We start from the raw sequence: 27648 nt of genomic DNA, 5'->3' as shown, positions 1-27648 counted from the left end.
TAATCCACAAGCAAGTGGTATTCCTTTGCAATCACCTTTTACACAACCACAACAACCACAACAACCACAACCACCACAACAGCAGCAGCAGTCTTTTGGTGAAGACGACTTGTTTTCAAACTTGTTGGATCCATCGTTGTTTGTGAATGCGGCTGCACCACAAACAGGGCTGAATTTCTATTCCCATACTGGTTTTACACAATCTCATTTCATGACCCAGTCCTCTTCTACTCAGTCACAGTTTATGAATTTGATTCAATTCAATGAACCATTAAATAATCATGCTTATCCAGTTCAGGGCAATTACGACGGGGTCCAAATGTCTGGACCCAATCAACAGTCTCGAATGTACAACATGACCCAATTACAATCCTTTTCTTCTTATCCATCGTTTGAACAACAGGGACGTTATGAACAAGTCTATTCACCTGTACAACAGAACCAAATCATGTTTCAGCAAGCACCTGTGCAGACGCACACTAAAAAAGCCATAAAGAAAAGGTCTAAACGAAAAGTCAAAAAATATCAAGAAGAGTTCTCAGAGGATGATGATGACATGAGTCCAGCAGAACAAGTTGAATCAGATCAAGAAAGTGACCAAGAACCTCAACAGACAATGCATTCAGATGTACCTGTAGTGATGATTCCCATGGCCACCAAAACATTTGAGAAAATGCTGGATTATCGATTAAACCCAACTACTTTACAGCCTGAACTTTTAGTGAAATACAAGGTAAGAAAAAAAAAAAAGACGTCCATCAGTTGATTCTATATACTAGTATGCCAGTTATCATCATGTTGAATGGGTGCCTAAAGAAAAGATTGAAGCAGAACATCTTGGAAAACACCGGGTTAAGAAATTCCTGACAAAATGGCATCAAGATGGTCAACGAGGCGAGGATTTCTCAGAGTATCTCAAGATAGATCGTGTGATTGATGAAGGTGAATTAGTAGATCCTCATACAGGGGAACCTAGTCTTTATTATCTTGTCAAGTGGAATGGCTTATTTTATGATGCCAGTACTTGGGAAAGTGAACAAGATGTTCAAAAGGTAAAATACAGACCATGATTTCACTTTACTTATCACTTGTCTAGATGGACATGTCTAAAATACTTGAATATCAACGCCACCGTATTATTTCTCAAGAGAAACTGCCTGATCCACCTACGCGCTATGAACTAGGCCCCTTTGTGCCTTATGAAAAGAGCATGAAATACAAGTTTGGAAATCAACTCAGACCTTATCAACTGGAAGGATTGAATTGGATTCGGTTCTGTTATTATAACCATCGTTCTTGTATTTTAGCTGATGAAATGGGTCTTGGTAAAACTGTTCAATCGGTTGCTTTTCTGAATGACATTTACTATCAACTCAATATTCGTGGTCCATTTCTGATTATTGCACCTTTATCAAGTAAGTTGCCTGTTGATGAATGGATCTGACAGACAATTAGCTATTCCCCACTGGGAAAGAGCCTTTCGTGCCTGGACAGATTTGAATGTGATTGATTATCGTGGTACTGTCTTATCCCGCGACTTATTGGTCGAGACAGAATTTTATTTCAAAGATGTTCAGAACAAACCCATTCCAAACAGATACAAGTTTGATGTACTCATCACAACTTATGAAATGGTAAAAAAAAAAAAAAAAAAAAAAAAAGGGGAAACACACGTTAACAATAATGACTGATCCCTAGTTAGGCTTCAGTAGGTTCTTCTCATATTAGAGATATTCCATGGAAATGCGCTGTGTTTGATGAAGCACATCGATTAAAAAACAAGGTAAAGACATACACACACAGTTTATGTATTTCTAAAATATGATTAGCAATCCAAAGTGGGTGAAGTACTCAAGAGTTTCTCAATTGACCATAAACTGTTATTGACGGGTACACCATTACAAAACAATCTGGATGAATTATACAGTCTATTGAATTTCATGCAACCTGAAGTGTTTTGGTAAGCATAATAGGGCGTATCAAACAGGCTTATTCATACACTTGGTAGTAATGAAAAGGCATTCTTTGCTGAATATGGTAATCTACAGACAGCTACAGAAGTAGAGAAACTTCAAGCATTGTTAAAACCCATCATGTTGAGAAGATTTAAAGAAGATGTTGAAAAAAGTATTCCAGTCAAAGAAGAAACAGTGATTGAAGTCGAATTAACAAACCCTCAAAAGAAATGGTATCGAGCTATTCTTGAGAAGAACTTTAGTTTCTTAAAAAAGGGTGCCAAAAGTAACAAAGAAATGCCTCAGTTGCGTAATATCATGATGCAACTCCGTAAATGCTGTATTCATCCTTATTTGTTGGATGGTGCAGAAGAAGTGATTGTGAATGAAACTGGAGCCAAGACACTTCAAGATCAATTCAAATGCCTGATTGGTTCTTCTGGTAAACTTGTCTTGATTGATAAACTACTTCGTAAACTGTTTGAAGGAAACCATAAAGTGTTAATCTTTTCTCAATTCACAAGGTAAAAAAAAAACACTGCATATATATATTTTGACTTTATTCCATAGTTGTCTGGATATTTTGTCTGATTATCTTCGGGGCCGTCAATATCCTCATGAACGTATTGATGGAAGTGTCCCTGGTGAACAGAGACAAGTTGCCATTGATAGATTCTCTACTATGCCAATTGACCAATCGTTTGTGTTCTTATTATGTACAAGAGCAGGTGGTGTGGGTATCAATTTAACTGTAAGTGAAAGAGATGTAAATCACTGGTCTGATGTTTGGACTTGTAGGCTGCAGACACTTGTATCATTTTCGACAGTGATTGGAACCCACAAAACGATTTACAGGCTCAAGCCAGATGTCATCGTATTGGCCAAACAAAACCAGTTCAAGTCTATCGTCTGATTTGTCGCAACACATACGAAAAAGACATGTTTGATCGTGCAGGTATGAAACTCGGTCTGGACAAGGCAGTCATGCAACGCATGAACTCAAACACAGCTCAGCCATCTTCAAAAGATACCCTACCTTTCTCTAAAAACGAACTTGAACGCAAAGAAATCGAAGACCTGTTAAAAAAGGGTGCTTATGGTGCCATCATGGACGATGAAGAAAGTACACAGTTCTGTGAAGAAGACATTGATCAAATCCTGGAAAGACGCACGACCGTCATTCGACATGAAGGCAACGAGAAAGGATCGATTTTCTCCAAGGCCACTTTTTCTTCTTCGACAGGACAACAGAAAGTAGAATTGGACGATCCTGATTTTTGGGAGAAATGGGCTACACAGGCACATTTGGATCTGAATGACTTCCAAGATGAAAATGAATTGATTGTGTATGAGCCACGTCGTCGACGACAAGTGCAACGGTTTGGTACACGTACAGCAGATGGCTCTTGGTCAGATCAAGAGAATGCAGATGATTCTGACGCTTATGAAGACGAATCTGAGCGATCCCGAAAGCGAGACATGCCTCGTCCTTGGACACTTTCTGAAAAGACAAAATACGAGCGCAAACTGATGATTTATGGCTATGGGCCATGGCATCAAATGCAGGCCCATTTCCCCCGTCGATCAGAACAAGACCTAAAGGCTGTCACTCGATGCTTAATGCGTAAAATCAAACAAGGCATGGAAGCCAACACAGAAGAAGATCGCAAGTTGTTGCAAGATATCGATTTTATTCTTGATCAGGACGCTCAGCAGGACAGTCCTGATGAACAAGTGCCTTACCTCGGTGCTTCTCGAAAACAAATCACGGAATTCAAGTCGTTCTTGATTCAGGCACCTGCTGATTACATCGAGCATATTGAACGTAAAGGCCGAAACTTTTTGCTTCGTATTCAAATGTTGCATATGGTACGTGATCGTATTGTGCCCAAGGACTGGCAGGAAGCCAAACAACTCGCGATGCCTAAAGTCACAGGTTCTTTGCCTTGTGATTGGTGGGGTGAAGCAGAAGATCGTGATCTCTTGCTTGGGATCTGTAAGCACGGTTACCAACAATACTTGACGATGCGCAAAGACAAGGAGTTCTGTTTCTTTGGTAAAAAATTTGACGACAGTAAAGCAGGCACACTTCAAGAAGACGACGATGAACCTGAGAAGCAGCAAGAAGATCCTTCGGATGTTGCAAGTACAGATGATGCAACTGTCTATGTCTGGCCATCCAAAGCAGATATCGGTATGCGTCTACGTCGCATCATTGCTGCTTTTTTACGTGAGCAAGGGATCGAGAACAAAAAGAAACGAGCTGTGGCTGGTCAGACAGAGAACCGACCTACTCGTCAACGTACCCGTGCATCGGATTCGGGTCATCGTTGGCAAAAAAAGAACCGTAGTGATTTCATGAAGACCATCTTATCGTTTGGCGTAGAGACCGTGTCTGGCGATCCAAATATTCGCTGGGATCGATTTAGAGAGATCTCGGGCTTAGACAAACGTTCAGATGCTTCTTTAGATCAATACTATTATAAATTCTTGGCTGCTTGTAAAGAAATCATGAAGAAGCAAGAACAAAAGCAAGACCAAGATGAAAAGAGCCGTGAGTCAAGTGAAGAGCCAACAACGGTAACAGAAGATGAATTAGCATTGGTCAATATCATTCCATACGATAAAGCAAGACGTGCATTGAAGCGCATTGAACAGATGAAAATGATTCGTGAGCATGTCATGGTCGATCCTGATTTTGATCATGCTATAGCCAAAGCCAGAAAGACATCGGGCTTGCCACCGTAAGTAATTTTTTTTTTAAATAGTGTGAATGATTAAACGACTCATCTGTATGTAGTTGGTGGCAAGTACCTTTGCATGATAAAGCATTATTACAGGGCATTTGCAAGCATGGTATTGGTCGACATGATTTGATGATTACAGACACAGAACTACCATTTCATCAGATTGCAAAGGACATGATAGACGCACAGGATCCAGACCTGGAATCCACTACTATCATGTTGACTCGCATTGCTTGGCCCAAGGAGCTTGTGATTGCCAGACGCATCAATGCCTTATGCTCCTTAATCCTTCGACCCAAGCCAGAAAAGCGTGCCAGAAACCAAAAACCTAAACCCTCAGAGACGAATCATTCGATGGCCTCGAGCAGTACGGCTGTACCTCGTTCCAACATGGGCGGCAAGACGATTTTACCTTTCCTTTCTTCCATGACAGCCAGTGCTTCATCCTATCACCCTTATGCCAGTGATGATAATTCCGAGAGTGAAGATGAGATGGATCGACAGAAACGAGCTCGATATGAATTATACCAGCAACCTCAACAGCGAGTTCCTACTAAACCCTTGAAATCGCAAGGATTTAGATACCCACCACCCCAATATATGCAGTCTAGTACAAGTGCTGTTCATACCTTTGCAACATCCTCAGAAAAGAGTTCATCTTCTACTATGGATGATGAAGAGATGGAAGAAGGTGAAATTACAGACTCTGAAGATAGTATGGACAAATTATCCTTTGCATTTTAAATAACAATAACAATAACAATAACAAGCCTTTTTTCTTTGTTTGGATATATGGGCTGAATATGTGTTTTTTTCTTTATTAAATTTTGCTAATGCCTGAACCAAGTATTGAAGTAAGATCAGAACTCTATAGAGTTAAATGTCAAAAATGTTGTCACTATACGCGAATTCTTACCTTGATAGGACAAGCCATGCTCATCGATTTAGAGATAGTAATAGTAATAGGAATACCAATGATACGAACCGTAGGATGAACATAATAATCAATATCAATGTTTTGAGGAGTACTACCATCCAGACCACATTTGGTCATCAAGTCCATCAATACGCCCTGTTGACCTGAATCACTCGAGTTTACTTTGACATTGAATGGGAATGTGATATTAGTGGCTCCATTGGAATTGATATGTAAATCAGTGACATTGCCACCGCCAATATAGACATTGTAAGGTGATGGATAATAAGCCTAGAAAGGAAGAAAAAAAAATCAATATATATATATATATTGCTTTCGTTTTGTAAATAACAACTTACATCAGCTAGAATCTTTTCAAACGTAATACTTTCCCAATTGGGATTATCGACATTGATACCAATCTTGAAGTCCATATTGAGCACATTGTTTGCGAATGCAACTGTAGGTTCACCTTGAAGACCAGAATAACTGATAGTAGGCACCTTGAATGTAGCAGCCAATACACCAATCACAATAGCCAAAATAACAATGATAATCAGAATAATACAACTACACCAACGAAGCCATTTAGGACAGCAGGTACAACAACCACAGCAAAGCTTGTCCATACATGAACGACGCTTTCGCTCACGAGGGATAATCTTTTCGATTTCATCATCAGAATCGTAGTGGTTCATAAACTTCATATCGGACATCGAGTCTCGGTGTGCATCATTCAGATTTTGATAAGGAGCTGGCGCAAAGCCTGGTGGGTTGTTAGGTGGAGTATAAGCAGCATAAGGCACAGGTGAATTCACTGGGGCTTCATTTAAGCCAAATTGATCTGATGAAGGCTTGGTTTCGATATGATGTGGTAAAGGTGGTGGCAATGCTGTCTTGTTACTGTAATAATCACTGTTGCTATATTGTTTGTAAGGTGGGGCTGACATTTTTTTTTATGATTGAAAATAAGAAGGAAAAGAAAGAAAAATAAAAATGCAGATCTTGGCAGTTTTTATATAGAAATATTTTCGCAATGATATATTTTTAGACAGTGCGCTGACTTGAATTTTGGGCTTAGGTGAGTAATAATAATAATAAAAAGAGACCAGACTTGGTCTTTTTTTTTTTCTGTTTTTTTTTGTATACTAAAAGGCAAAACAGAGAAACTCTTCCTTGTTTTATTTTATAGAAAAAGAAAATATTTGATTCGTATGACGTTGCTATATATCAAGGATATCATAGCGAACTTTTTTTGGTTAGTCTTTATTTTATTTATTTTATAAAGTATTACTATCCGGCTTAAGGGGGTCTTCTGCTTGTATTGAATTCCGAGAGTGATACAATAAAAGGGAAACAAGTGGAACACAAGTTTCGTAATAACAAGTGCATAACTAGAAGAAACTCTCTTGATTTTATAGACATGTTGCTAATCAAAACGTATTTTCTGATTTGGATTTGATCTGCTTATCCTGAAGAAAGGAGGAGCGCCTTCTTCAGGGCATTGATATGTTATGTAATATCAGTTTATTTTGATTCTCTTCAAATGTCCTTTACGAAAAAAAAAAAAAAAAAGTATGCAAGGCTGCTTGATTGGTTTGCATGTTTTTAGATATTCTTCTCTTTTTTCTGCCATTTGAAATTAAAGCAGAAAGTTCAAGGTGACAGCAAAGCAAGGCCATCGCTCAATGACTGATCTTGTGTTTTTTCTCAAATCAAGTACCTGAAACACATTACTGCATCATAAGAGTAAACTAGTTGAAGCACACTTGCCATACTCTTTATCATCCTTGAAGTGTTACATCATTTGACACTATAAAGTCCGTCCAAACATATTTCATCACTTTTTTTTCTTTCTTTTTTTTTTTTTTCTCTCTCAATCAAATAAATGACAGCAGAAAATAAGACTTTAGACAAAAACGAACTTTTAGCAGGTCAACTTCAAAAGATCTTGAAGGCTCAAGACACACGTATGGAACTCTATAAAGAGTTTGATATGTAAGTAAAATCATTCCTTCTGACCGAGAATATTGATAAAATATAGTGCTTTTAAGGACTATCTTGAAGGCAAGTGTCCTGCAGAGCAATATCATTCTATCTGTAAGATTGTGACAGAAGGATTTCAAGACGTGTCAAATGAAATTCAAGGCATTGAAAGAGATATTTCGGATACGGTCATTGCTAATACGATTCGCACTTTACAGCGTATCGAAAAAGATAAATTGGAAAAAGTAAGATATCAAGCACGAAATTATACTTATGCTTTATATTTATATATGTATAGACAGCCAAGATTCAAATCCTGACTATTCAAGCAAAAGAATCTGATAAGGATTTTGATGCAACTATTCAAGAATACAAAGAAAGTTTGAAAGAAATCAATGAAAAAATGTATGAAGTTTGGGATGAACTTCGAGAAGAAATGCATGGTGTTTCTTCTCTAGTTTGTTAAAAAAAAAAAGCAAATCGTTTTTTTTTTCTTTTTTTTTATTCTATATATGAAAGGATTGTATATAAACTATTTACATGCCGCTTGATCTCATGTCTTCAAGACGCTTGACGATGAATAAACTGGTATCCAAAAATCTGTCAACACAGTTGGCGAGACAGGCTTCTTCAGAACGATCCAACTTGTTGTTAATCTTGGAGATACACTTGTCCTATATGATGGTATGAATACCTATCCTCTTCAAATTGAACTATCTTACCCAACAGTTATCAGTCATGCTGTGAACAGTTTCTTGAACACGGGCCTTGGCTTGTTCGGCTTGAAGGAACTAAAAAAGGTGTGAATATGGGGACCAGTTCCCTTTATGTATTTTTTTTTCTTTTTACCTCGGCGAGTTCACGTTGATCGTTTTCACTGAATTGAGGTTGAGACATGTTTGATGAAATAATAAAAAGAAAGAAAAATAAATGGATGGACCCAAGTTTTTTTTAAAAGAAAAGAAAGTCTAGTGGGACTGCTTTTCAGGATGATAGATATATGCTTGCCAACTAAAATTCAATGCTTCAGTGTAACCACCAAAGTAAGTATTTTAAGGCTTTGTCATAAGTTTTCTCACTTGTACCTTTCTTTTTCTTTTTTTTTTTCTTTCCTTTATCTTCAAATGAAGTTATTAGATTCCATTGCTCAAGAATACCCAAGGCTGTCTGACATGGTGCAACATTATGCCCGAGAAAAACCCACAGGTCCCTTTTGCTGGGAGGATTATGTGGGTCCTAACCTGAGAATCATTGCTGCTGAACCTGATAAACTGACTTGGGAATTCAAAGTGGATGAACAACACTGCAATAGGTATATACATACACATATTTGCCAGGAGTGATATTGATACTGTTATTTTAGCTTAGGTAATTTACACGGTGGTTGTGTGGCTACATTGATTGATATCTGCAGTAGTTTTGCCATCTTAGTCAGTTCTAACAAAAGACAATGGCAATTGATTGGTATCTCTACTGATCTATCCATTGCTTATCTTAGTGGTGTTGCTAAAGACAACGTGCTTCGTATTGAATGTGAAATTCAAAGGGTTGGCAAGACACTGGCTAATATTTTTACCAAAATTTATGATCAAGACAATCGCTTATGCTATACTGGATCTCATACCAAGTTTAACATTGATTCAAGGCTATAATTGGTAACGCACTTGAAACAAAGTCACATTTAAGACCAACAATAAAAAGGATTTTTTCTTTTTCTTTCTTTTTTTTTTCTCTTCTTTACTGTGCCTTAAAATGACTTCGTTTTATGATGAAGTAAGAGTAAAGAAACAAGCATAGCATGCATTGACAGTTCTAGATTGAAATTGAAGATATGGAATTTAATGAAGAAGACCAAGTTTATACATATCCTTGTCCCTGTGGAGACAAGTTTGAAATCTCAGTGGTAAATAATAGAACAAGACATCATTGTCTATTGTACTCATATATATATATATTTACATTAGGATGATTTAAGGGATGGCGATGATGTTGCTCGTTGTCCTTCTTGCTCTTTGATTATTCGAGTTATTTATGATCCCGATGAATTTGCAGATGAAGACGATGAAGAAACATCATACGAAATAGATACAAGTATTCCAGTAGCTTAAACACATACATACACAACTATACATATATGCTTATTTGACAGCATACCATACCAATTTTATATGTAGATATATAAAAGCCTTATTCTTTTATTTTTTTATTTGAAAAGGGAATCAAAGGAGGGGGAGGGGGGAATTCAAACAGTCTTTTTGGGTTCATTCAAAGAAGACTCGAGTCTTCTGCGTTCATCAGCCAATCGATGGTATTCAGCAGTTTGTTGTTCAACTTGCTTCTTGAGGTTCTCAAAGTCTCTTTCTTCTTGCTTTAGTTCAAATACTTCTTTTTTAAGAGATTCAATCTTTGTTTCATATGATTTCTCCATTTCCAATAGACGCTTTTGATCTTCTTGAGAAGAAAGATGTTCCTTTTTAGCATCTTCCAATGCTTCATCATGCTTCAACATTTGAATCAATAAAGTGCTTGTTCTCTCGAGAATTCTGTGCACAGAATAAGGTATTGAATCAACAACAACAACAAAACTTACAAGGACAAGAATAAAGTAAATCCAGTCAAATAAAGGTTTCTTTGAGCATAAAACTTGCGTGCCTTTAAGCTTGTTTCATAACTATAATCATGGTATTGATGAGATTCTTCAGGCTGATCTTGATCAATACGTTGTAAACGGTTTACAGCATCTATAATACGTTTGCATAAGTCTCATTTTTTTTTCTCTCTTGTATTACCAATAAACAAGACAAAAATAAAGCTAGGATAGGTCCACATTAGTCAAAAAATAAACAAGGGGGGGGAAACAACTTACCCAAATACAATCTTTAAGGTACTAATGGCTCTAGCAACCTATATATATATATATATATATATATATATACTCCATTGTCAATAGATAAAAATGATCATTTAAATAATTACCACAGGGGAAGTAGAGGCAAATTTAAGAATCGCTCTACGCCAACGAGAAGGAAGGGGAATCTATAAGTTTATTTAGTAACATACATTGCTTACTCGGGACTATACTTGCCACAAGGAGACAGAACGCGACCATCTAATGATTGTCAGTAAAGATAGATGTCTATAGAATGACTTGCCTCGACAACAAGAATGAAAAACGTTGCAGTATAATAAATTGTCATATTGAAAGAAAAGATAAAGAAAGAAAGAAAGAAAAAGAAAAACAAGTGCTTAAAAACCTTGGCAAAATAATAGAAACACCGACAAAAAAAGCATACTTTTTCACTACTTTATTAAATCTACATATCATCATCACTAGCAGCAACAGCATCACCTTCATCTTCATCGCCACTGACAAGTTCATTTTCCTTTTCTGCTTGAGCCAAAAGAGCAGCGAAGTCACGGTCATCAGAATCAGAGACCAACTTAGCTTCCTTTTCAACCTTGAATTTAGTCCAAGCATACTTATCCAATTCTGTCTTTATTGCCTCGATACTCTTCTCAATGATCTCGAAACCGAGTTTCTTGTCCAAGGAATCAACAGTGACAACATAGAAAGGTGCAGCCAAATAAGTGATCTTGATAGGAATGTCTTCTGAACCAACAGATTCACCAGCCTTCAAGGCAGCCTTAATGGCATTCACACCATCAATGCCAGTACATCTAATATCAAGTTGAGCACGAATTTTGACAGGGTGAGGTGTCATTCTACGTTTGATAATAAATAATAATTCCTTGAGAACTTCGGGAGCAATTTCCATGCCTTGGAAAACACTGTCAGCATCACTATAGAATATCGGGTCAGTTGCTACTCAGTACAAAATCAAACTACTGTCATACTGTACATGATGGCAATCTTAAAAGCATCGTAGGCATGGCCAAACTTTCTATACAAGGGCCAACCAATGGTTTCATATAAATCTTGAAGAGGCACATCGTTCTTTTCAGCAACATGACGTAAAATAGAGTGAACAGCTTTTGACTTGTTGTATTTCTCTTCACACTTGATGATATCTTCGGGAGTAACACGACGCTTAGATAAATCGATATAACCTATCATTCATATGAATATACAGACGCGCGTATAATAAAAAAAATGGGTACCTTTTTCTTCATCGACTCTAAGAACAACAACGACTTCATCTCTGCCAACACGAATCAACTTTTGGACTGAACGAATACGTCTTCTGGACAATTCGGAAAGCAAGATCATACCTTCTCTGTCTCCATATTCAAGCTATATCATGTGAGTTATTTAAAAAGAGACTCATGTATGCTTACAAGTTTGACATAAGCACCCATATCAGCAATCTGACGGACATTGACCATGACAACATCGTCAACTTTGGGGAACTCATTCTCGTACATGCGACAAAAGAACTTGTTATCAGCCATCTTGATAGTTCTTGTTATTAAGTGAAAGAGAGAAAAAAAAATAAAAGAAAATTTTTTGCCAGACCCTATTATTCAAAGTCAACGTCACAAATTTAGTGAAGATGGGCTATTGTCATGCTTATTTGGACTAATTGTATGAAGTGTATTCAACCACTTTATGAAGATGGTTGAAAAGGCTTGCAAGCATCTCGAGCATCGTATCCAAAGCATTCAGTATTTTTTCTTATGGGTTTTTCTTCAGAAACGTTGCTTCCTGTCTGCTCTTTAGCAATTCATTACAGGCGCAGTAGCGAGATCTTAGTCTTTAACAATAGGATGGGTTCGTAAATTGCCAACAATATTAGCCTATAATGCTAAGATTGGAAGACAAACTACCAAAAATCATGACAATCTTGTCTACTTGAGTCAAGATGAGTTTTCCAAGTTAGAAGAAAATATTCATCTTGGAAAGAAGGTACACTCGTATATTTATTTATTTTTTTCCACATACTTGATCTTTGCGTTAACAATCAATTCAATAAGCTATCCCTCCTTTTTTTTTTTTTTTTTTTTTGTCTTTTAAACAATGAGGATAATAATCCAACCATTTCTTAACTTGATCGAAAGCCAGTATGCTATGCTCAAAGTACAGGGAATGCATTTCAAGTCTAGCCGAAGCTATGATGAGTGTCTATCCTATGCATGACACATCATTGTCTGACAGATTGAGTGCCACACAGACGTACCCAAGCTATCAAGGTTGATCAGATACTTATCGAGGAGTTGATTTAACTCATTAGATTCACCAGCTCAATGAATCAAGCGTGTTTCAATTAGATATTCTATCTAAACAGTCTGGTAGTTCATTACTTAAGTCACAGAGAAAACCAAGTAGAAAAAAAAATTGCTTCAACAGTGAGAACAAGACAACAATCCATACAAATTCTTGTCTTTCTCTTAGGCGTATAAAAATGGCGCAAAGTCTGTTTATATACACAGGAATGCCTGAAATACCTATAGACTATGTTTAATAACATATAGGATACATTTGGAGTTGATTTGGGCAAAAAAAAAAAAAAAAAAAAAAAAAAAAAAAAAAAGACTTGTAAAAAATGGCCAAAATATGCCTTTTGACCAAAGGGTATTAGTCATGAAAAAGCTCGTTTAACAACTTCTGATCTTCTTTTCGACGCTACAGAACGAAAAACAGGGCTACTGAAAAGCTTAAGAGTCTGATTAACTCCTTTTCAGACGACAAGAGGATGTATCATCTTGATCAAATCCACAATATGTGTTCTAAAGGATTTTTATTTGTTACGTGTATCAAATAAAACTGAAAGTGGTGTTCAACAATTGATGAGACAAAAGAAAATCTTCAATATGTATGTTCTTCAATATCTTTCAAGGTTTTAAAACTCAGGTACATCGGGTTGCATCCGTTCTTGATTCTAGAGTAAAACGAAATAATTTATCAAAAAAAAAAAAAAAAAAAAAAAACTTCTGATTGATAGCCTCTTTTAGTTTTCTTTTTTAGATATCAGCTTTCGGGTAAAGAAGACCCCACATGCGTAATGATGTTCCAGGATAAACATTTCACTAGAATTCCTACCAGCACCATTATGTCAACCTAAAGAGAAGAGATACGTTGCTAAACTTCTTTTGTGTTAGTATTTATATTTCTCGAATACGAGAATATATTTGCAAGACAAATTATTCTAATTCATCGTGATAAATGTTCATGTTTGGCAGAGTAGTAACAGTGGCAGTTTGTGTACCCTTCTTAAATATTCATCATATGACTATTAAAAGCTAAGCAGGAAAATGACTCAGACTTACAATGAGTCAATGTATATCTTTATGCATTGTAAGATTTTATGTTGCTTCCATGTAGACAAAAAAAAAAAAAAAAAAAAAAAAAAAAAAAAAAAGATAAAGAAAGAAAATAGAGCCAATAGCAACGTATACTTATTATATCGAATTGGATTTTCCCATGATAAGATAACAGAAGGCCACACCACTGCTATCAAATCATAATTTCTAGGCATTTTGGGTCAAAAAAGGAGATATACAACTGTTTTGTTAACTTTGATCACAAAATTGCACTACCCTAGACTAAACAAGTTGTACCCACTTGTCTAACATTGTCTCAAATAAGGTAAAAAAGAAAAACAAAACGAGTAAAGAGCAACTGATATGGCAAATCTTTTGATAACTCAATCCTCCTTTTTTTGAAGAATTTATACATATCAAGGCAATAATTATTCAGCAATTGATAAACACCTTATCATTCTTTTCTTTTTCTCTTTTTTTTCCAAGTCTAGTTGACTCTATACTAATCAAGATTTTTTTTTCTCGATATGCATAAACTATACATCTTATTCCTACTTGACTCAGTTGCTTAAATTGGAGATTCTGACCCAAAACAGAAATAAGATAATTTTTTGTATTCTTGTGATCACAAAAAAATTGTCTAAAAATGGACATAATTGATAGAATGATTCAACTCAATATGAAACTTCTTGGATATAAATATATTCGCAAGGAAAAGAAACCTTTGCTTTTTCTTTTTTTTTGTATATAACCATAGATAAAAATGGCAGGCACCAGTATAGCCTCGTCTTCTGATAAAAAGAAGCAGGATTATGCCATTCAAGACAATTATATCACAACAGAAACAACAGTGACTTCAGAGAAAGTAGAAGATTTTATTACCACCAGTCAAGAAAAACACTCTCTTAGTGACTTGGAAAAGTCTTCATTTGAGCATCAAGAAGATGAAGAAGATTCTCCAATTGAAGAAGTTCGTACTGTTGTCTCAAAGTAAGTGAACATGCATCTTTTTCTCTCTTTTTTACTTACCAATTCACAGCAAAGATGACCCTACGCTTCCTGTCTATACTTTCCGTATGTGGTCTCTAGGTATCGTCTTTAGTGCTTTACTCAGTTTTGTCAATCAATTCTTTTGGTACAGACAAAATGCTTTGACCTTGTCACCTCTTGTTGTCCAATTGCTCACTTTCCCTATTGGTAAACTGATGGAAAAAATTATTCCCAAGTCTCGCTTCTTTAACCCTGGACCCTTCAACATGAAAGAACATGTATTGATCACTGTCATGGCTAACTGTTCTTACAGTACTGCTTACGCTATTGATATCATTACTGTCCAACGTCTGTTCTATGGCCAAAACCTTGGATGGGGTGGAGGTATCTTGTTGATCTGGACCACTCAATTCCTTGGCTACGGTATGGCTGGCTTGCTTCGTCCTTACCTTGTATACCCTGCTGCCATGGTCTGGCCCAGTAATTTGGCTAACATCTCTCTTTTCCGATCCTTCCATACAGTTGAGTCTAACTGGAGTGGTCCTACTCGTATCCGTTGGTTCGCTTACTGCTTTATTGGCATGTTCATTTACTATTGGCTTCCTGGTTACTTCTTCCAAGTATTGACTTTCTTCTCTTGGGCTTGCTGGATCAAGCCTTCTAACCGTATTTTGGCTCAACTCACCGGTTCCTTGAACGGTCTTGGTATGCTCTCTATCACCCTCGATTGGGCCACCATTACTTCTTACTTGAGCTCTCCCCTTGTTGTTCCTCTTTTTGCTATTCTCAACATTGGTGCCGGTTTTGTCATTATTGCTTGGATCATTGTTCCTGCCTTGTACTACAGCAATGTTTGGGAAGCTCAAAAGTTCCCTATTCTTACCTCTGCTCTTTTCAATGACCAAGGTGAAATCTGGGACAATTCTCTTGTCTTGAACGACCAAAAGCTTCTGGATCCTGAACTCTATGCCCAATATGGTCCTCTTCGTATGACAGCCTTCTTTGCCTTCACTTATGGTATTGGTTTTGCTGGTGTGACAAGTATTTTGACCCATACTGTTTTGTATCATGGTAAAGATATTGTTCGTCAATACAAGATGTCTCGTTCCAAGGAGTCACAAGATATTCACCATAAATTGATGCAAGCTTACCCTGAAGTCCCTCATTGGTGGTACATTGGCATCTTTCTTATCTCGTTTGGTGTTTCCTTTGCTGTCATTTATGCATGGCCCATCTATCTTCCTTGGTGGGGTTTGATTCTAGCCATCGTTATTGCCATTATCTTTATTCTTCCTATTGGTATTATTCAAGCCATTACCAATCAGCAACCTGGTTTGAACGTCTTGACTGAATTCATTATTGGTTTTGCACTTCCTGGTCACCCTATTGCCAATGTCACCTTTAAGACCTATGGCTATATCTCCATGTACCAATGTCTTACCTTTGTCAGTGATCTCAAGTTGGGTCACTACACCAAGATTCCTCCCAAGGCCATGTTCTGGACTCAATTGGTGGGTACTGCTTTAGCTGGTGTCGTCAATCTTGCCACGGCCACTTGGTTGATGGACACAATTGAAAACATCTGTACTGCTGCTGCTTATCCTTTCACTTGTCCTAGTGCTCGTACCTTCTATTCTGCCTCTGTCATTTGGGGTGCCATTGGTCCTCAAAAAATGTTTGGTCCTGAATCCATTTATAACCCTATGCTTTGGTTCTTCTTGATTGGTCTTGTTATTCCTATTCCTTTCTGGTACTTGTCCAAGAAATATCCCAACAAGTGGTACAAGTATGTTCATATCCCTTTGATCTTTAACTCTACTGGTATGATGCCTCCTGCTGTAAGTCTTTTGTCTTTTTTTTTTATGCATTTAACTCACCATTTGAATAGGTACCTCTTAACTTCTCTATGTGGTTTGCTGCTGGTTTCATCTTTATGTACTATGTTCGTACATACCATAGAGATTGGTGGACAAAATACAATTACATTACTTCTGCTGCTTTTGATTCTGGTGTTGCCATTGCAGGTACGTAAAAAAAAAAAAAAAGTACATATCGATGTATTGTTTTCTAACTCTTATTTAGGTATTGTCATCTTTGGTGTGTCTACTGGTAGTGGCTGGCAAGCAGACTGGTGGGGTAATGGTGACCCCAATGGTACTTTGGATCATTGTACTTTGGCCGGTGCTAATGCTTCTAACGTGTGTGCTATCTGCTAATCAAAAACACACAGACACAGACACACACACACACACATTACTCCTTTATTATTTTATGTAATCATTATCAACCTCTTTAATTTATATATATTTTTTTAATAAAGTGTACAACATCACTCGTCATTTTACATCGTGACTTGAGTAGCTGATATGCTCCCATAAATACTATTGAAACAATCAACACATACAATATAGCTACTCAATGCATCCTTAAAGAAAATAAATAAATACATGCTGCTCATTTCAAACAGGTCAACTCGACCATAAAGTCAATTGACGAGAGCATCCAATAAGAACAGTATACGAGTTGATTTTATTGGATTTAAAACTCATTCGATTAGCAAACCCAAAAAAGATTTTCTCTTTTTTCTTTTTCTCTTTCTTTTTCTTGTTTTTTAAAAAGGGGGGAAACATGTCGCAAACTGTATCTACGTTTGCATTCCTTTTTCCTGGCAATGCCATGATAAATTCGCTTTTGGCCACTTCTTATATCTCTATTATTCCCAATTTGTTATTATATTTTGTTCCTCCTGATATCAAATCCAGCACTTTAAATACACTTGTCAATTTTGCTGTTGGTAAAGTTTTTTTTTTTTTTTTTTTTTTCTGAATAGACTTCATTTAACACTCTATGGATAGGCAGTCTTTTGGGAGATGTATTCTTACATTTATTACCACACGCGTTTCATAGCCATGACCACCATGAGTCACCCAACCATCAACATGAAGATAATGAACGCAAGAATGTCTTGATTGGACTAGGTCTTTTTGCTGGTATTTTTATTTTCTATGCAGCAGATAAATGCATGAGAGCCTATCTTGGAAAGACAGGCCATGATCATGACCATGCTAAACCAGTGGAACAAGTAGTCGATCAAGTAGCTGTCAAGACGCCATCCAAAAAAGAAGGTTTACGCCAACGTCATGTTGTAGCCTGTACAAAAAAACAAGACGACAAGCAAGACCCTAAGCCTATTCGTGCCAGTACCTATCTTAATTTACTCGCTGATTTTACGCATAATTTGACAGATGGTATTGCGATGGCTGCTTCATTTTATGCATCACCTGCTGTAGGTGCCACTACAGCCGTGGCTGTCTTTTTTCATGAAATTCCTCATGAAGTCAGTGATTATGCTATCTTGTTAAAATCAGGTTTTACTAAAAAGCGTGCGATGATGGCTCAATTTACAACGGCCATTGGTGCTTATATGGGTACCTTGATCGGCATTTCTATTGAAGAAATGGCCATCCGTTTATCCAAGCATGAAAAAGGACATCACCATCATCATCATGGTCTTTGGCAAACTTCTATGACTTGGAGTGATCTTGTGATTCCTGTGACTGCAGGAGGATTTCTGTATATTGCCACTGTCGGTGTCATTCCTGAATTATTAGAAGCTAAACCAACCAACAAACTCCAGCCTATTAAAGAATTGGTGGCCATGGTGTTTGGTATTGGACTCATGGTTATGATTGCCTTAAATGAGACACATCATCATTAAGCATACCCCCCTTTTTTTTCTATTTTTTTTTTTTTTTTGTCAAATAAAATTCGATCCAATGTTGGTCGGAATTTAAAATGCATTTCCGGCTGGACAAGAAAAAAAGACACGAAAAAATAGGGAATGCGCTCAGAGTATAATCGTGTGGCAAGGCGTGCCTCAACAAAGAGATCCTTCTCTTTATTATTCAATACAATGGTGCGTAATTACTAACAATGACCAAGAAAGAAAGAAAAAAGGAAGGAGATGATGGATAGATGGATGGATGAATAGGATCAAAAGAATAACTCAAAAAACAACACATGATGAGGATGGGATGATACTTGAAAACCTAAAAGACAGGATGGATATCAATATAACATGGATGGATGAATTTTATAGATGGATGGATCTATCATGAAACTCAAAAAAAAAGGATACACAACAGTCGTCAACGAAAAAGAAAAAGAAAAAGAAAAAAGAGACAGAGACAGAGAGAAAGAGAAAAGCAGAAGAAAAGGGAAAAAAGAAAGTAATGCTATGCATGCCAACCATCGTCTTCCTTCATTCTTTCATGGTCTAGTCTATAAGTCCATACACTAATCTGTACATCTCTTTTATACAGGCCGACGCTTCTACTGTCACCATTCGCACTCGTAAGTTCCTTACTAACCGTTTGCTTCAACGTAAGCAAATGGTTGTTGATGTCATTCACCCTGGTCTCGCCAATGTCTCCAAGGATGAACTCCGTTCCAAGATTGGTAAGATGTACAAGGCTGACAAGGAAGTTGTCTCTGTCTTTGGTTTCAAGACCCACTTTGGTGGTGGAAAGACCACTGGTTTCGCTTTGATCTACGATAACGTTGAAGCCTTGAAGAAGTTCGAACCCAAGCACCGTCTTGTTCGTATTGGTCTTGCTGAAGCTCCCAAGGGTGGTCGTAAGCAACGCAAGGAAAAGAAGAACCGTGAAAAGAAGTTCCGCGGTGTCAGAAAGTCCAAGAAGCCCAGAAAGGAATAAATTAATTTCTTATCATAATAAATTTACAGGAACACATCATCTCTTTATTGCTATTATTCTTATCATTGTTATTTATGCTTCTGCTCGAGCCATACGTCTTAATGCAATGAAATCAGCCATTAATGCATTCTCTTCTTCAATGATTTTGAATACACTTGACATGTCTTGATTTTGTCTTTTAAGTAACATGAGTGCCTTGTTACGAATACCTTTGTCTTCTTCACTGAGGGCTGCAATTAACAAACAAACGCGTTGGAGTGTAAATAAGCCAGCATCCAATCGTCTCACATATTCTTCTTCTACATCTTCTTCTTCTATTGTTTCTTGCTTGACAGTATTGTCTTTTTGTTCATACTGTTGTTTCATTTCTAACAAACGGTCTACTTTTTCATAATCATTCTCTGTAAATTTAAGCAATACACGCATACGCTGTACATCTTGTTGATGTGTTGATCTTAACAAGGACAAGATAATACAAGTGATATGCTCTACAGTAAAATAAGCAACTCCTATCATCTTATGCTGTGTAATTTACCTTCATCTTCAGACTCATTAAATGCAGTCGAGTGTGACTTCTTCAGTTTTCTGTTGCCTTTACCCATAAACAGAGGAAACAAAGCCTTTAATCCTGATACATCTACAAATCGAATACATCTCTCTCGGGCATCTTGACCACTTAATGCATAGTTCAACACCTTGACTGCTCTAATACGTGCCAATGTTCTCTCTTTTAGCATCAAGACCATCAATTCAATACCCTCAGATGCCAAGAAACGTTCCTTGTTTTCAGGTTCATTCAAGAGCAAACATAAGGCATTAAAGTAATTCTCTACCATTTCTGATTCATCCTCAATCTCGGCATCTTTCTTTCTGTAGACAGACAATGCTCTTAAGAGAATATCCACACCATCCAGTTCACCTACTTTAAGGCGAATATCTATCGTTTTGTGTATGAGATATCTCATATGGTTAATACCAAATATTACCTCGGTTCTCTTGTAATAGAATAGAAATGACTTCACTGGCATATTCAACATTGGCATCAAATTGCTTTGCTTGAATACGCTTCAAGAGCCAAGGTAGCACATTGGCTTTGAGTGCAATATTCTCTGCATATTTAGGATCAAGGGAAATAATACTCTCAAAAATGCCCATGATTTTGAATACACCTTGTCTGTCTGTCTCTTCTTTTTCATCTAATCGATCCAGGTTTTGTACCAATAAGGGTAATAACTCATTGTCCATCTATGTTTGTGTTATGATGCGTTGCTTCTCTTGAGAATGACTTACCATCGCTTGAACAAATGCTTTAATTGATGTCTCTACTTGTTCGGATCTCTCAACATCATCTTGTGCTGTACCGACATCTTCATCAATCAATTCATGGATCAAATCAATGGTATCAATAGCGATGTCTGTATTGTCATGACTCAACAAGGCCATTAAAGAAGACACACTTCCAAGTGTAATGAATTCTTGATACAGATGAGGTGCTTCTGTCAACAACAACAAGTTTTTGATCTGTTCATCTAAATCTGCTTCTGATTCCATAAACTTTTCATACTGATCAGCATAACGTACACGCATTTCTTGGTTCTTATTGATGGCTTTTTCAAACTTGAGAATCATGGCCTTGACAGTAGCAGCAGTCAATGCTTCTGGCTATGCTAGAATGAGTGAATTGAATGGCCATGGTCTACTTTACTTCTTCTGCATCGTATTCATCCACAAGGTCAAGGATATTACTTTGTTCAGCTGTTAAACCACCTCCAAAGAAACGACCTTCTTCATCTTCCAACTCAGCATCTTGATCTTGATAATGTTCTATTTCTTTTTCTTCTTCTTCTTCTTCTTTGACATGACGTCTTTTATGGTCAGGTTCATTTGATTCGCCTTCTGGGTCTGAAGATTTATACTTGTCTAAAAACGCCAAGTTAGGTGTCGAAGGCATTTTTCGTTTGTTACGGCCTGTTGGAATAGCCGGAATCTATTTTAACGCGTGTTTATTCTATTTACTTTGTTCATCTTTCTTTACCTTAAATAAATCATCAATATTCATGGTCTAATAAGAAGAAAAGGTGAATTAGTAGCTGTGACTTGTCCTATTTCTTTTTTTTTTCTTTTTTTTTTTTTTTTTTACACACACACACGTATACCTCTTTCTTTAACATGTATAACGGTATTGGTTTAAGCACACCCCGTGGTTCAGGTAAGAGAGCGATATTATCACTATAGGATGCTGATAGAAAACATAGGTACCAATGGTTATGTGGTGCGTAACTTATCGTTTATCAAACCACCTCGTCAAGACAGACAAGACCGTGCTAATCAAGACTATCGAGAGACACCCAAAACAAGAAAACCTAATGCAGCTATTCTTGATCATGACCGTAAACGTAAAATAGAAGTCAAGTGCATGGAACACCAATTGAAACTGGAAGAAGAAGGGTAAGAAAGCATACACGAAAAGGACATTAATAACACTTGAATTAGATTAACAGATGATGCGATTGAAGAAAAAGTACAAGCATTAAGAGAAAAATTATTGGCTGATCTGGAAAAGATGGAACCTGTAGATGCTAGAAAGTAAGTTGTATTTATACTCTGCCATCCTTTATCCTTAACATGACTAGTTTCAAGGAGTACGAAACGCATCAATTACAAGCAGCTAAAGAAAAAGACAACGAAAAATTCAAAAAGGCCTTGAGGATCAACAAAGAATACGTAGAAGGTGCTGCTTTTGATCGTGAACTGCAAGCCAAATTAAGAGATGAAAGAAAGGCTCGTAAAGACGCAGAAATTGAAGCACGTTATGAAAGACAAGAAAAGATGGAAAAAGAAAGACGTAGACGTTACAGAGATCAAGAAGAAGATGAAGACAGAGGACGCACGAGAAAGAGAAGACGTAGCCCTTCTCCTCGTAGAATACGTAAGAGACGTTACAGTAGTTCCAGAAGTCCTTCCAGCAGCTCTTCAAGAAGCTCTTCAAGAAGCTCTTCAAGAAGTCCTTCAAGAAACTCTTCAAGAGGTAGAAGTGTCTCAAGAAGAAGAAGTCCTTCAAGAGGAAGAAGAGACTCAAGAAGTCCTTCTTCAAGCAGCATAGGTTCTTCAAGAAGTCGTTCTTCAAGAGGAAGCTCTAGCACAAGTCGTAGTCGATCTGTTTCTCGTCATAGAAGACGTAGCTATAATCGCTCAAGAAGTTACAGTCGTTAAATAAAGTTTATTTTGTTTTACCAACGCACCCAAGTGGTTCTAAATTGATCTGCAAATGATCTCATCTGGCTTGAGCAATCACTTTGATTTCTCTTTTCTAAAGCAGCAGGCAACTACATATATCGCATGTCAATCCACATGTTTTCTCATAAAAGCACACTTACCTCTTTTGTCAAGTATCTAATACGGTTTTTATGGCTCGGATGTGTACTAGCAAACTGAGCTATTTCATGATCCCCTCCTGCAGCCTCCATACGCTTCCATACCTTAATCGCTTCTCTTGGATCAAAGCAAGCCAAAGCCATCAATTGTAGTCCAATCGAGTCTGCTTCTGTCTCGCATTTACGTGAAAATGGTTTCATCATTAAAAAATTCAGTGTCAGTTGGTTAAAGAGAAAGGAAGGATCGACACCAAACAATGCAAATGTAAATCGAAGGGCAAACAACACTTTAGCAAAACTAAGTTTTTCAGCACTATGACGAGCCAATTGATGTGATATTTCATGCCCCAAGACAGCAGCCATACCATCTGTTAATTTATCAATATATATATGTATATGGGTGTCTTTACTTGCCTTCATTTTCAACAATAGGTAAAATGCCTGTAAAGACAAATACTTTACCACCTGGTAATACAAACGCACTTGAATTATTTATATATAAAAACCCGACTTCTTGAATAAAAACTTACTTTCTTTCAGGTGAATCGACAACATGGAATTCCCATTTCATATGATCCATACCAGAGACACGTACTAGTCTTTTGGCTACCCTTCTGACAAATTGACTGTAAGGATGATTGGGAGGTAGAATACGTCTACCGTATTCATGCATGACTTCTTTATACGCTTGTATAGCCATTGCTATTTTTTGTTAAATATATATATATATACATATATTCTTTCTAAGTATATCTTACCTTCTTCTTGACGAGGTGTGACATCCATAAAACGTACCCTGTTACTAATAGGCACTCTTTCTAAATGAGTCACATAATAACCACCATATAATACAGTGCCTGTGCCTACAAATAACCATAGTCGCTTTGACATATAAAATGGGACTCGTTGATTGTTTTGAAAGCGTGTATATCCATCAGTCATGGGCGAGGGACGATAAGGAACAGGGAAACGCGAATAGACATAGTTTCGCTTGAATGGAATATGAGAACAAAGCCTAGTATTCCTGAATCTAAACAAGGTGGTCATGTTAAAAAAAAAAAATGAAATAAATTCAGTCATCTTTGGTTTTTATATCGGGCTTTAAATAGATGATCATCCAGTTCATCCACAGTTGCATAAACTACACAATGACACTCTTATTTATTTACTCTTGTCTTTCATGCTACATGATTTGTTCTCTATGCATTGATACTACAACTCATTACTGTGTGTCTATTCAACGACATATCCTTTGAATTCATCAAAAGAAGCCCTTCCTTTCCTCTCCTTTTTTTTTTTCTTTCACCAATCAAACTCACACGTGATATAAGAATACTGTTGTTATTGGATATATAGAATGAACAATAGAAGTAAAAGAAGCCCTTTTTCTCATTTTTCTTCTTCTTCTTCTTTTGATAGCAATACAATGGCACCCTTAAAGAAAAGAAAAGGATCCACTCAAACACTATTGCCTTATCCTCAGTTAGTCCCTTCTTCTTCTTCTTCGTATTATCCAGTCTATCCACCAGCTTATTATGTACCTGTTCATCCTGTGAGTCTATCACCCACATCCAATATTCAGCCTATTTTACCTAAATCACCTACATGTCTTGTTCCATCTACAGCAGATCAAAGAGAACAAGCACGTAAACTATCTCATAGTGCTATTGAACGAAGACGTCGAGAAAAAATCAATGATAAAATACTTCAATTAAAAGAACTGATTCCATCATGTGCAGATCGTGATCATCTTCACAAGATGACTATTCTTCAAAGTGCGATTGAATACATTGACTATCTTAAGAACATAGTGAAGCAACATGAATTAATGACTATTCAATCCAAAGACAATCAACAAGACAAAGATCAAAACATGAACCTTGAAAATATGCTATGTTAATGCGATACCAAAAAAAAAAAAAAAAAAAAAAATACACGTCGGAGGGGGAAAAAAGCCTGCTTCTAAAATGAAAAATAAACCCCAGATTTTCTCTTTCTTTCTTCTTTTCTTTTTTTTTTGGTCATGGCTACGGATAAAGATACACCTTCATTTACTGGTTCACCCCATACAGTAAGAACAAGTAAAAAAAAAAAAAAAAAAATAGACAGATAGACTTGAATTGAACGTATTAGGATCAAGCTTTAGCAGGGTTTGGTGCTGGTATAGCCTCCACAACATTTCTTCACCCTCTTGACTTGATCAAAGTTCGATTTCAAGGTAAAAACAGAGTGCAACAGACACAGCATGATTCACCACCCATATTTAGTTGATTCAGCTCGATATTCAGATAAACGACCCTTTTTAGGAGGTACCATAAAATCCTTTCAATCGATTGTACATGAAGAAGGTGTATGGCGAGGATTATATCGAGGTGTGGGGCCAAACATGGTAGGGGCCACATTGAGTTGGGCCTTTTATTTTGGATGGTAAGCCACAAATGACGGACACCATAGTCTGACTCGTTAGGTATGATTTAATCAAGGATTATATGGGAAAAGACGATGAAGGCAAATTATCCCCTGTACAACATTTAGTAGCATCAGCAGAAGCAGGTAAAAGAGAAAGGACATGACTGGATGACTTATGATGGCCTTAGGTGCATTGACTGCATTCATGGCAAATCCATTATGGGTTGTCAAGACACGCATGTGCACAACCACCTACAATACACCCAATGCATATAAAGGACTCTTCGATGGTCTTAGACGATTGTATATAGAAGAAGGCATCAAGGGTCTTTACCGAGGACTTGTGCCTGCTTTGTTTGGTACATCCCATGGTGCTATTCAGTTTATGGTCTATGAAGAAATGAAAAAGAAAAGAAACGAGATTCGACATAAAAAGGGTCTGACATCAACAGACGAACTGAATGCTCAACTCAGTCAATCCGAGTATTTAATGATGGCTGCTACTTCCAAAGTGACTGCGATGATAGCCACTTATCCTTACCAAGTGATCAAGAGTCGACTTCAGGTATATATATATAAATCCCCTCTTCATCTAGGTCTTTAACATATTCATAGAACCTTTCTTCTAAAGATGCTTATACAGGTGTGATAGATTGTGGTAAAAAGATGATCAAGGCAGAAGGTTATTTAGGGTTTTATAAGGGATTAGCACCCAGTATTATTCGTGTCTTACCTGGTACATGTATTACATTTCTAGTGTATGAGAACTTGACTCAGTATTTCAAGAACCATGCTTCTTAATGATGACTGTTTTTGTTTATTAAAGACGTACATAATAGATAAAGAAACCAACAAGACCAACAAGGATAGGTAACAAAAGATAAGATTGAGATGTTTGAACTGTCTTTTGAGTAGGCTTATGGTTAGCAGCAATCCATTGTTCAATCTTGCCAATCAAGATAGAAATCTCCATAAAATTAGGGTCTGTGGCAATGTTCTTTCTGCCAATTTCAAATACATAGTGTCTAAAGATATCAACCACATTGTCCATATGTGTGCTTGCCAAGATCAATTTGACAGCTTCACCTTTTCGAATCTTGATATTACGCTGATAAATATCAGGATTGTTAAATACAAGAGAGAGTGTGGCAATAGCCATGACTTGAGGGATAGCACAGAAATTAAAGACAGATTGGTTTTTGAGTTGAGAGAGATAGACCAACACATCAGGAACATGACTCAAGCTGTTTAAGACCATGTTACTCGAACACTGTTGTGCCTAGGAGGGAAAATATGAGATACAGAAGAATACAGGTTTACTTACTTGTTCTTTATATTCAGGCTTAGTGAAATCACTAAACTTGTCAGCATATTTGCCCCAGATCTCACGGGGCCAAAATTGACGTCCATCATCTAAATCTTCACGGTAGTCTCGAATGATATTGGTCTTTTGTAAGAATAAACCTAATGAGTTGGACAAGGTTTTATCTTTTTTGATTTCAGGGGATTCAAGTCCCGAAGCGGCAAAGAGGTCCGAGAGACCATAGCCTACAAGACCAGCAACATAGTGACAATAGAGATCAAAATCAGCTATCGTAGCCACAGACGTGTTCTCTCTATGTTCTCCTGTAGCATAGTCAGCCATACCATTACCCATTCGCTTTGTGATGTCGGCAATGACAAGTTGGAATTCAGGTTTCAAACGAAGGAACTCTTGAATCACGACATCAAACTCGACTAACAGGATACGATCTTTTTCATTGGGACCATCTTTGATCATATGAGTCTTACTAAACAATGTCCTGGGGTTCACTTACTCTCATGGAAATTCCAGCCCTTTTGATAGATGATCTGATCAAAAGATCGTAACAATTCAACTTTTCTGTCCAAGGGTAATGTCATGTCATCTTCAATTGTATCTAAACCACGCAAGACGAGATAGAACAAACAAATCTGGGGGGGGTCTTGTTTAGTGTGTTATGAACTTCTTGACATGACTTACAGCATCTCTTAATTCATCATCTAATTCTTGAATGACAGCAGCAAAACTTCTTGATGTCTACTCTCTCTCTCTATGAGTGGACTCTTTTATCTATCTATATGAACTTACCAAGTTTAAGAACTCATAACAACGTTTCTTGGACGCGTCCCCTGCCAAACGCTTTTCAAGACGTTTATTGATATTGGCTTTGGATGAAAACTTGTATTCAACTAAAGCAGCAATTTCAGAAGGTCGAGTGGCAGAATCTAAAAAAGCTTTCAACATGATGATGAAGAAGAAGAAGAAAAAAAAAGAAAAAAAAACAATCTCATTTCCTAAAAATAGGGCCCATATAT

At 37.0% G+C, this 27648-nt stretch overlaps 19 protein-coding genes across 19 annotated transcripts; 12 read left to right on the top strand and 7 right to left on the bottom strand.

Annotated features, from left to right (window-relative positions):
- Positions 1-75: 75 nt before the first annotated feature.
- Positions 76-5483, top strand: B0P05DRAFT_547975 (SNF2 family N-terminal domain-containing protein). Its single transcript, XM_051578968.1, has 10 exons — positions 76-733; positions 780-1052; positions 1097-1415; positions 1456-1634; positions 1703-1783; positions 1830-1960; positions 2009-2479; positions 2526-2706; positions 2754-4699; positions 4756-5483. The coding sequence occupies exons 1-10, from the start codon at positions 212-214 to the stop codon at positions 5444-5446; spliced, it is 4794 nt and encodes a 1597-aa protein (XP_051433350.1). The 5' UTR covers positions 76-211; the 3' UTR covers positions 5447-5483.
- On the bottom strand, positions 5484-6798 carry B0P05DRAFT_547973 (uncharacterized protein). The gene is made up of 3 exons (XM_051578967.1): positions 5978-6798; positions 5619-5909; positions 5484-5570 (listed from the first exon to the last, which is right to left on the bottom strand). The coding sequence occupies exons 1-3, from the start codon at positions 6566-6568 to the stop codon at positions 5523-5525; spliced, it is 930 nt and encodes a 309-aa protein (XP_051433349.1). The 5' UTR covers positions 6569-6798; the 3' UTR covers positions 5484-5522.
- Positions 6799-7496: 698 nt separating this feature from the next.
- Positions 7497-8562, top strand: B0P05DRAFT_638754 (DNA repair REX1-B-domain-containing protein). Its single transcript, XM_051583693.1, has 3 exons — positions 7497-7616; positions 7663-7849; positions 7903-8562. The coding sequence occupies exons 1-3, from the start codon at positions 7507-7509 to the stop codon at positions 8068-8070; spliced, it is 465 nt and encodes a 154-aa protein (XP_051433347.1). The 5' UTR covers positions 7497-7506; the 3' UTR covers positions 8071-8562.
- Positions 8141-8501, bottom strand: B0P05DRAFT_473096 (Tim10/DDP family zinc finger-domain-containing protein; the record flags this gene model as incomplete). The annotated part of the gene is made up of 3 exons (XM_051574718.1): positions 8141-8278; positions 8327-8395; positions 8454-8501. The coding sequence occupies 3 exons, from the start codon at positions 8499-8501 to the stop codon at positions 8141-8143; spliced, it is 255 nt and encodes an 84-aa protein (XP_051433348.1).
- Positions 8563-8701: 139 nt separating the features above from the next.
- Positions 8702-9328, top strand: B0P05DRAFT_547967 (HotDog domain-containing protein). The gene is made up of 2 exons (XM_051578966.1): positions 8702-8916; positions 8968-9328. The coding sequence occupies exons 1-2, from the start codon at positions 8729-8731 to the stop codon at positions 9254-9256; spliced, it is 477 nt and encodes a 158-aa protein (XP_051433346.1). The 5' UTR covers positions 8702-8728; the 3' UTR covers positions 9257-9328.
- A 15-nt stretch (positions 9329-9343) lies between these two features.
- Positions 9344-9792, top strand: B0P05DRAFT_512842 (uncharacterized protein). Its single transcript, XM_051575648.1, has 3 exons — positions 9344-9377; positions 9421-9507; positions 9569-9792. Exons 1-3 carry the CDS (start codon positions 9357-9359, stop codon positions 9710-9712), a joined length of 252 nt encoding a protein of 83 aa, XP_051433345.1. The 5' UTR covers positions 9344-9356; the 3' UTR covers positions 9713-9792.
- B0P05DRAFT_547955 (B-cell receptor-associated protein 31-like-domain-containing protein) lies at positions 9793-10840 on the bottom strand. The gene is made up of 7 exons (XM_051578965.1): positions 10757-10840; positions 10690-10713; positions 10581-10640; positions 10471-10508; positions 10394-10416; positions 10195-10345; positions 9793-10147 (listed from the first exon to the last, which is right to left on the bottom strand). Exons 1-7 carry the CDS (start codon positions 10799-10801, stop codon positions 9847-9849), a joined length of 642 nt encoding a protein of 213 aa, XP_051433344.1. The 5' UTR covers positions 10802-10840; the 3' UTR covers positions 9793-9846.
- Positions 10841-10846: 6 nt separating this feature from the next.
- On the bottom strand, positions 10847-12036 carry B0P05DRAFT_547951 (eukaryotic translation initiation factor 2 alpha subunit-domain-containing protein). Its single transcript, XM_051578964.1, has 4 exons — positions 11901-12036; positions 11724-11856; positions 11465-11672; positions 10847-11405 (listed from the first exon to the last, which is right to left on the bottom strand). The coding sequence occupies exons 1-4, from the start codon at positions 12012-12014 to the stop codon at positions 10919-10921; spliced, it is 942 nt and encodes a 313-aa protein (XP_051433343.1). The 5' UTR covers positions 12015-12036; the 3' UTR covers positions 10847-10918.
- A 2190-nt stretch (positions 12037-14226) lies between these two features.
- On the top strand, positions 14227-17186 carry B0P05DRAFT_547947 (OPT family small oligopeptide transporter). Its single transcript, XM_051578963.1, has 4 exons — positions 14227-14813; positions 14863-16651; positions 16702-16837; positions 16896-17186. The coding sequence occupies exons 1-4, from the start codon at positions 14587-14589 to the stop codon at positions 17027-17029; spliced, it is 2286 nt and encodes a 761-aa protein (XP_051433342.1). The 5' UTR covers positions 14227-14586; the 3' UTR covers positions 17030-17186.
- Positions 17187-17426: 240 nt separating this feature from the next.
- Positions 17427-18569, top strand: B0P05DRAFT_638749 (Zinc/iron permease). Its single transcript, XM_051583692.1, has 2 exons — positions 17427-17607; positions 17669-18569. Exons 1-2 carry the CDS (start codon positions 17442-17444, stop codon positions 18529-18531), a joined length of 1029 nt encoding a protein of 342 aa, XP_051433341.1. The 5' UTR covers positions 17427-17441; the 3' UTR covers positions 18532-18569.
- Positions 18570-18611: 42 nt separating this feature from the next.
- B0P05DRAFT_547946 (ribosomal protein L23/L15e core domain-containing protein) lies at positions 18612-19531 on the top strand (the record flags this gene model as incomplete). Its single annotated transcript, XM_051578962.1, has 2 exons — positions 18612-18728; positions 19135-19531. Exons 1-2 carry the CDS (start codon positions 18655-18657, stop codon positions 19526-19528), a joined length of 468 nt encoding a protein of 155 aa, XP_051433340.1. The 5' UTR covers positions 18612-18654.
- A 69-nt stretch (positions 19532-19600) lies between these two features.
- Positions 19601-21157, bottom strand: B0P05DRAFT_580140 (Catenin-beta-like protein; the record flags this gene model as incomplete). Its single annotated transcript, XM_051581993.1, has 4 exons — positions 19601-20016; positions 20064-20465; positions 20515-20773; positions 20819-21157. The coding sequence occupies 4 exons, from the start codon at positions 21155-21157 to the stop codon at positions 19601-19603; spliced, it is 1416 nt and encodes a 471-aa protein (XP_051433339.1).
- Positions 21158-21659: 502 nt separating this feature from the next.
- On the top strand, positions 21660-22519 carry B0P05DRAFT_547933 (cwf21 domain-containing protein). Its single transcript, XM_051578961.1, has 3 exons — positions 21660-21737; positions 21784-21976; positions 22022-22519. The coding sequence occupies exons 1-3, from the start codon at positions 21698-21700 to the stop codon at positions 22116-22118; spliced, it is 330 nt and encodes a 109-aa protein (XP_051433338.1). The 5' UTR covers positions 21660-21697; the 3' UTR covers positions 22119-22519.
- On the top strand, positions 21983-22811 carry B0P05DRAFT_156508 (uncharacterized protein). The gene has a single exon (XM_051573099.1). The coding sequence runs from the start codon at positions 22154-22156 to the stop codon at positions 22739-22741; it is 588 nt and encodes a 195-aa protein (XP_051433337.1). The 5' UTR covers positions 21983-22153; the 3' UTR covers positions 22742-22811.
- Positions 22812-22887: 76 nt separating this feature from the next.
- Positions 22888-23793, bottom strand: B0P05DRAFT_473081 (peptidase family M48-domain-containing protein; the record flags this gene model as incomplete). The annotated part of the gene is given in 4 exon segments (XM_051574717.1): positions 22888-23316; positions 23330-23384; positions 23433-23604; positions 23661-23793. 4 exon segments carry the CDS (start codon positions 23791-23793, stop codon positions 22888-22890), a joined length of 789 nt encoding a protein of 262 aa, XP_051433336.1.
- Positions 23794-24218: 425 nt separating this feature from the next.
- B0P05DRAFT_547928 (Myc-type, basic helix-loop-helix domain-containing protein) lies at positions 24219-24834 on the top strand. The gene has a single exon (XM_051578960.1). It carries the CDS (start codon positions 24260-24262, stop codon positions 24800-24802), a length of 543 nt encoding a protein of 180 aa, XP_051433335.1. The 5' UTR covers positions 24219-24259; the 3' UTR covers positions 24803-24834.
- Positions 24835-24917: 83 nt separating this feature from the next.
- B0P05DRAFT_547927 (mitochondrial carrier domain-containing protein) lies at positions 24918-25457 on the top strand. Its single transcript, XM_051578959.1, has 3 exons — positions 24918-24973; positions 25036-25120; positions 25170-25457. Exons 1-3 carry the CDS (start codon positions 24926-24928, stop codon positions 25331-25333), a joined length of 297 nt encoding a protein of 98 aa, XP_051433334.1. The 5' UTR covers positions 24918-24925; the 3' UTR covers positions 25334-25457.
- B0P05DRAFT_580138 (mitochondrial carrier domain-containing protein) lies at positions 25392-26112 on the top strand (the record flags this gene model as incomplete). The annotated part of the gene is made up of 3 exons (XM_051581992.1): positions 25392-25455; positions 25500-25876; positions 25927-26112. 3 exons carry the CDS (start codon positions 25392-25394, stop codon positions 26110-26112), a joined length of 627 nt encoding a protein of 208 aa, XP_051433333.1.
- A 19-nt stretch (positions 26113-26131) lies between these two features.
- On the bottom strand, positions 26132-27577 carry B0P05DRAFT_473068 (farnesyl-diphosphate farnesyltransferase; the record flags this gene model as incomplete). The annotated part of the gene is made up of 5 exons (XM_051574715.1): positions 26132-26590; positions 26636-27081; positions 27129-27264; positions 27314-27370; positions 27422-27577. The coding sequence occupies 5 exons, from the start codon at positions 27575-27577 to the stop codon at positions 26132-26134; spliced, it is 1254 nt and encodes a 417-aa protein (XP_051433332.1).
- Between the last annotated feature and the right edge of the window lie 71 nt (positions 27578-27648).

Source organism: Gilbertella persicaria, assembly GCF_025201335.1.
Source record: "Gilbertella persicaria strain CBS 190.32 chromosome Unknown B0P05scaffold_28, whole genome shotgun sequence".
NCBI lineage: Eukaryota > Fungi > Mucoromycota > Mucoromycetes > Mucorales > Choanephoraceae > Gilbertella > Gilbertella persicaria.
Note: the sequence above shows the minus strand (reverse complement) of the source record. Positions and strands in the feature narration are given on the sequence as shown.

Bases quoted from the DNA above. Each gene is read 5' to 3' on its own strand.
- B0P05DRAFT_638754 (XM_051583693.1), top strand. From the start codon at position 7,507: ATGACAGCAGAAAATAAGACTTTAGACAAAAACGAACTTTTAGCAGGT. The intron at 7,617-7,662 runs GTAAGTAAAATC...GATAAAATATAG, and splicing joins CTCTATAAAGAGTTTGATAT to TGCTTTTAAGGACTATCTTG. The intron at 7,850-7,902 runs GTAAGATATCAA...ATATATGTATAG, and splicing joins AAAAAGATAAATTGGAAAAA to ACAGCCAAGATTCAAATCCT.
- B0P05DRAFT_547967 (XM_051578966.1), top strand. From the start codon at position 8,729: ATGAAGTTATTAGATTCCATTGCTCAAGAATACCCAAGGCTGTCTGAC. The intron at 8,917-8,967 runs GTATATACATAC...CTGTTATTTTAG, and splicing joins GATGAACAACACTGCAATAG to CTTAGGTAATTTACACGGTG.
- B0P05DRAFT_547951 (XM_051578964.1), bottom strand. From the start codon at position 12,014: ATGGCTGATAACAAGTTCTTTTGTCGCATGTACGAGAATGAGTTCCCC. The intron at 11,673-11,723 runs GTACCCATTTTT...TATGAATGATAG, and splicing joins TAGAGTCGATGAAGAAAAAG to GTTATATCGATTTATCTAAG. The intron at 11,406-11,464 runs GTACAGTATGAC...GATATTCTATAG, and splicing joins GCTTTTAAGATTGCCATCAT to TGATGCTGACAGTGTTTTCC.
- B0P05DRAFT_156508 (XM_051573099.1), top strand. From the start codon at position 22,154: ATGACTAGTTTCAAGGAGTACGAAACGCATCAATTACAAGCAGCTAAA.
- B0P05DRAFT_547928 (XM_051578960.1), top strand. From the start codon at position 24,260: ATGAACAATAGAAGTAAAAGAAGCCCTTTTTCTCATTTTTCTTCTTCT.
- B0P05DRAFT_512842 (XM_051575648.1), top strand. From the start codon at position 9,357: ATGACTTCGTTTTATGATGAA. The intron at 9,378-9,420 runs GTAAGAGTAAAG...TGACAGTTCTAG, and splicing joins TGACTTCGTTTTATGATGAA to ATTGAAATTGAAGATATGGA. The intron at 9,508-9,568 runs GTAAATAATAGA...TATTTACATTAG, and splicing joins ACAAGTTTGAAATCTCAGTG to GATGATTTAAGGGATGGCGA.
- B0P05DRAFT_547933 (XM_051578961.1), top strand. From the start codon at position 21,698: ATGTATAACGGTATTGGTTTAAGCACACCCCGTGGTTCAG. The intron at 21,738-21,783 runs GTAAGAGAGCGA...TAGAAAACATAG, and splicing joins AAGCACACCCCGTGGTTCAG to GTACCAATGGTTATGTGGTG. The intron at 21,977-22,021 runs GTAAGAAAGCAT...CACTTGAATTAG, and splicing joins TTGAAACTGGAAGAAGAAGG to ATTAACAGATGATGCGATTG.
- B0P05DRAFT_547947 (XM_051578963.1), top strand. From the start codon at position 14,587: ATGGCAGGCACCAGTATAGCCTCGTCTTCTGATAAAAAGAAGCAGGAT. The intron at 14,814-14,862 runs GTAAGTGAACAT...ACCAATTCACAG, and splicing joins GTTCGTACTGTTGTCTCAAA to CAAAGATGACCCTACGCTTC. The intron at 16,838-16,895 runs GTACGTAAAAAA...ACTCTTATTTAG, and splicing joins TTCTGGTGTTGCCATTGCAG to GTATTGTCATCTTTGGTGTG.
- B0P05DRAFT_547975 (XM_051578968.1), top strand. From the start codon at position 212: ATGACCCAGTCCTCTTCTACTCAGTCACAGTTTATGAATTTGATTCAA. The intron at 734-779 runs GTAAGAAAAAAA...TCTATATACTAG, and splicing joins AACTTTTAGTGAAATACAAG to TATGCCAGTTATCATCATGT. The intron at 1,053-1,096 runs GTAAAATACAGA...TCACTTGTCTAG, and splicing joins GTGAACAAGATGTTCAAAAG to ATGGACATGTCTAAAATACT.
- B0P05DRAFT_547973 (XM_051578967.1), bottom strand. From the start codon at position 6,568: ATGTCAGCCCCACCTTACAAACAATATAGCAACAGTGATTATTACAGT. The intron at 5,910-5,977 runs GTAAGTTGTTAT...CTTCCTTTCTAG, and splicing joins TTGAAAAGATTCTAGCTGAT to GCTTATTATCCATCACCTTA. The intron at 5,571-5,618 runs GTAAGAATTCGC...TTAACTCTATAG, and splicing joins GCATGGCTTGTCCTATCAAG to AGTTCTGATCTTACTTCAAT.
- B0P05DRAFT_547927 (XM_051578959.1), top strand. From the start codon at position 24,926: ATGGCTACGGATAAAGATACACCTTCATTTACTGGTTCACCCCATACA. The intron at 24,974-25,035 runs GTAAGAACAAGT...TGAACGTATTAG, and splicing joins TTACTGGTTCACCCCATACA to GATCAAGCTTTAGCAGGGTT. The intron at 25,121-25,169 runs GTAAAAACAGAG...ACCCATATTTAG, and splicing joins GATCAAAGTTCGATTTCAAG to TTGATTCAGCTCGATATTCA.
- B0P05DRAFT_638749 (XM_051583692.1), top strand. From the start codon at position 17,442: ATGTCGCAAACTGTATCTACGTTTGCATTCCTTTTTCCTGGCAATGCC. The intron at 17,608-17,668 runs GTAAAGTTTTTT...CTCTATGGATAG, and splicing joins ACTTGTCAATTTTGCTGTTG to GCAGTCTTTTGGGAGATGTA.
- B0P05DRAFT_547955 (XM_051578965.1), bottom strand. From the start codon at position 10,801: ATGACAATTTATTATACTGCAACGTTTTTCATTCTTGTTGTCGAG. The intron at 10,641-10,689 runs GCAAGTATAGTC...ATAAACTTATAG, and splicing joins TCGCGTTCTGTCTCCTTGTG to ATTCCCCTTCCTTCTCGTTG. The intron at 10,509-10,580 runs GTAATTATTTAA...ATATATATATAG, and splicing joins TTGCCTCTACTTCCCCTGTG to GTTGCTAGAGCCATTAGTAC.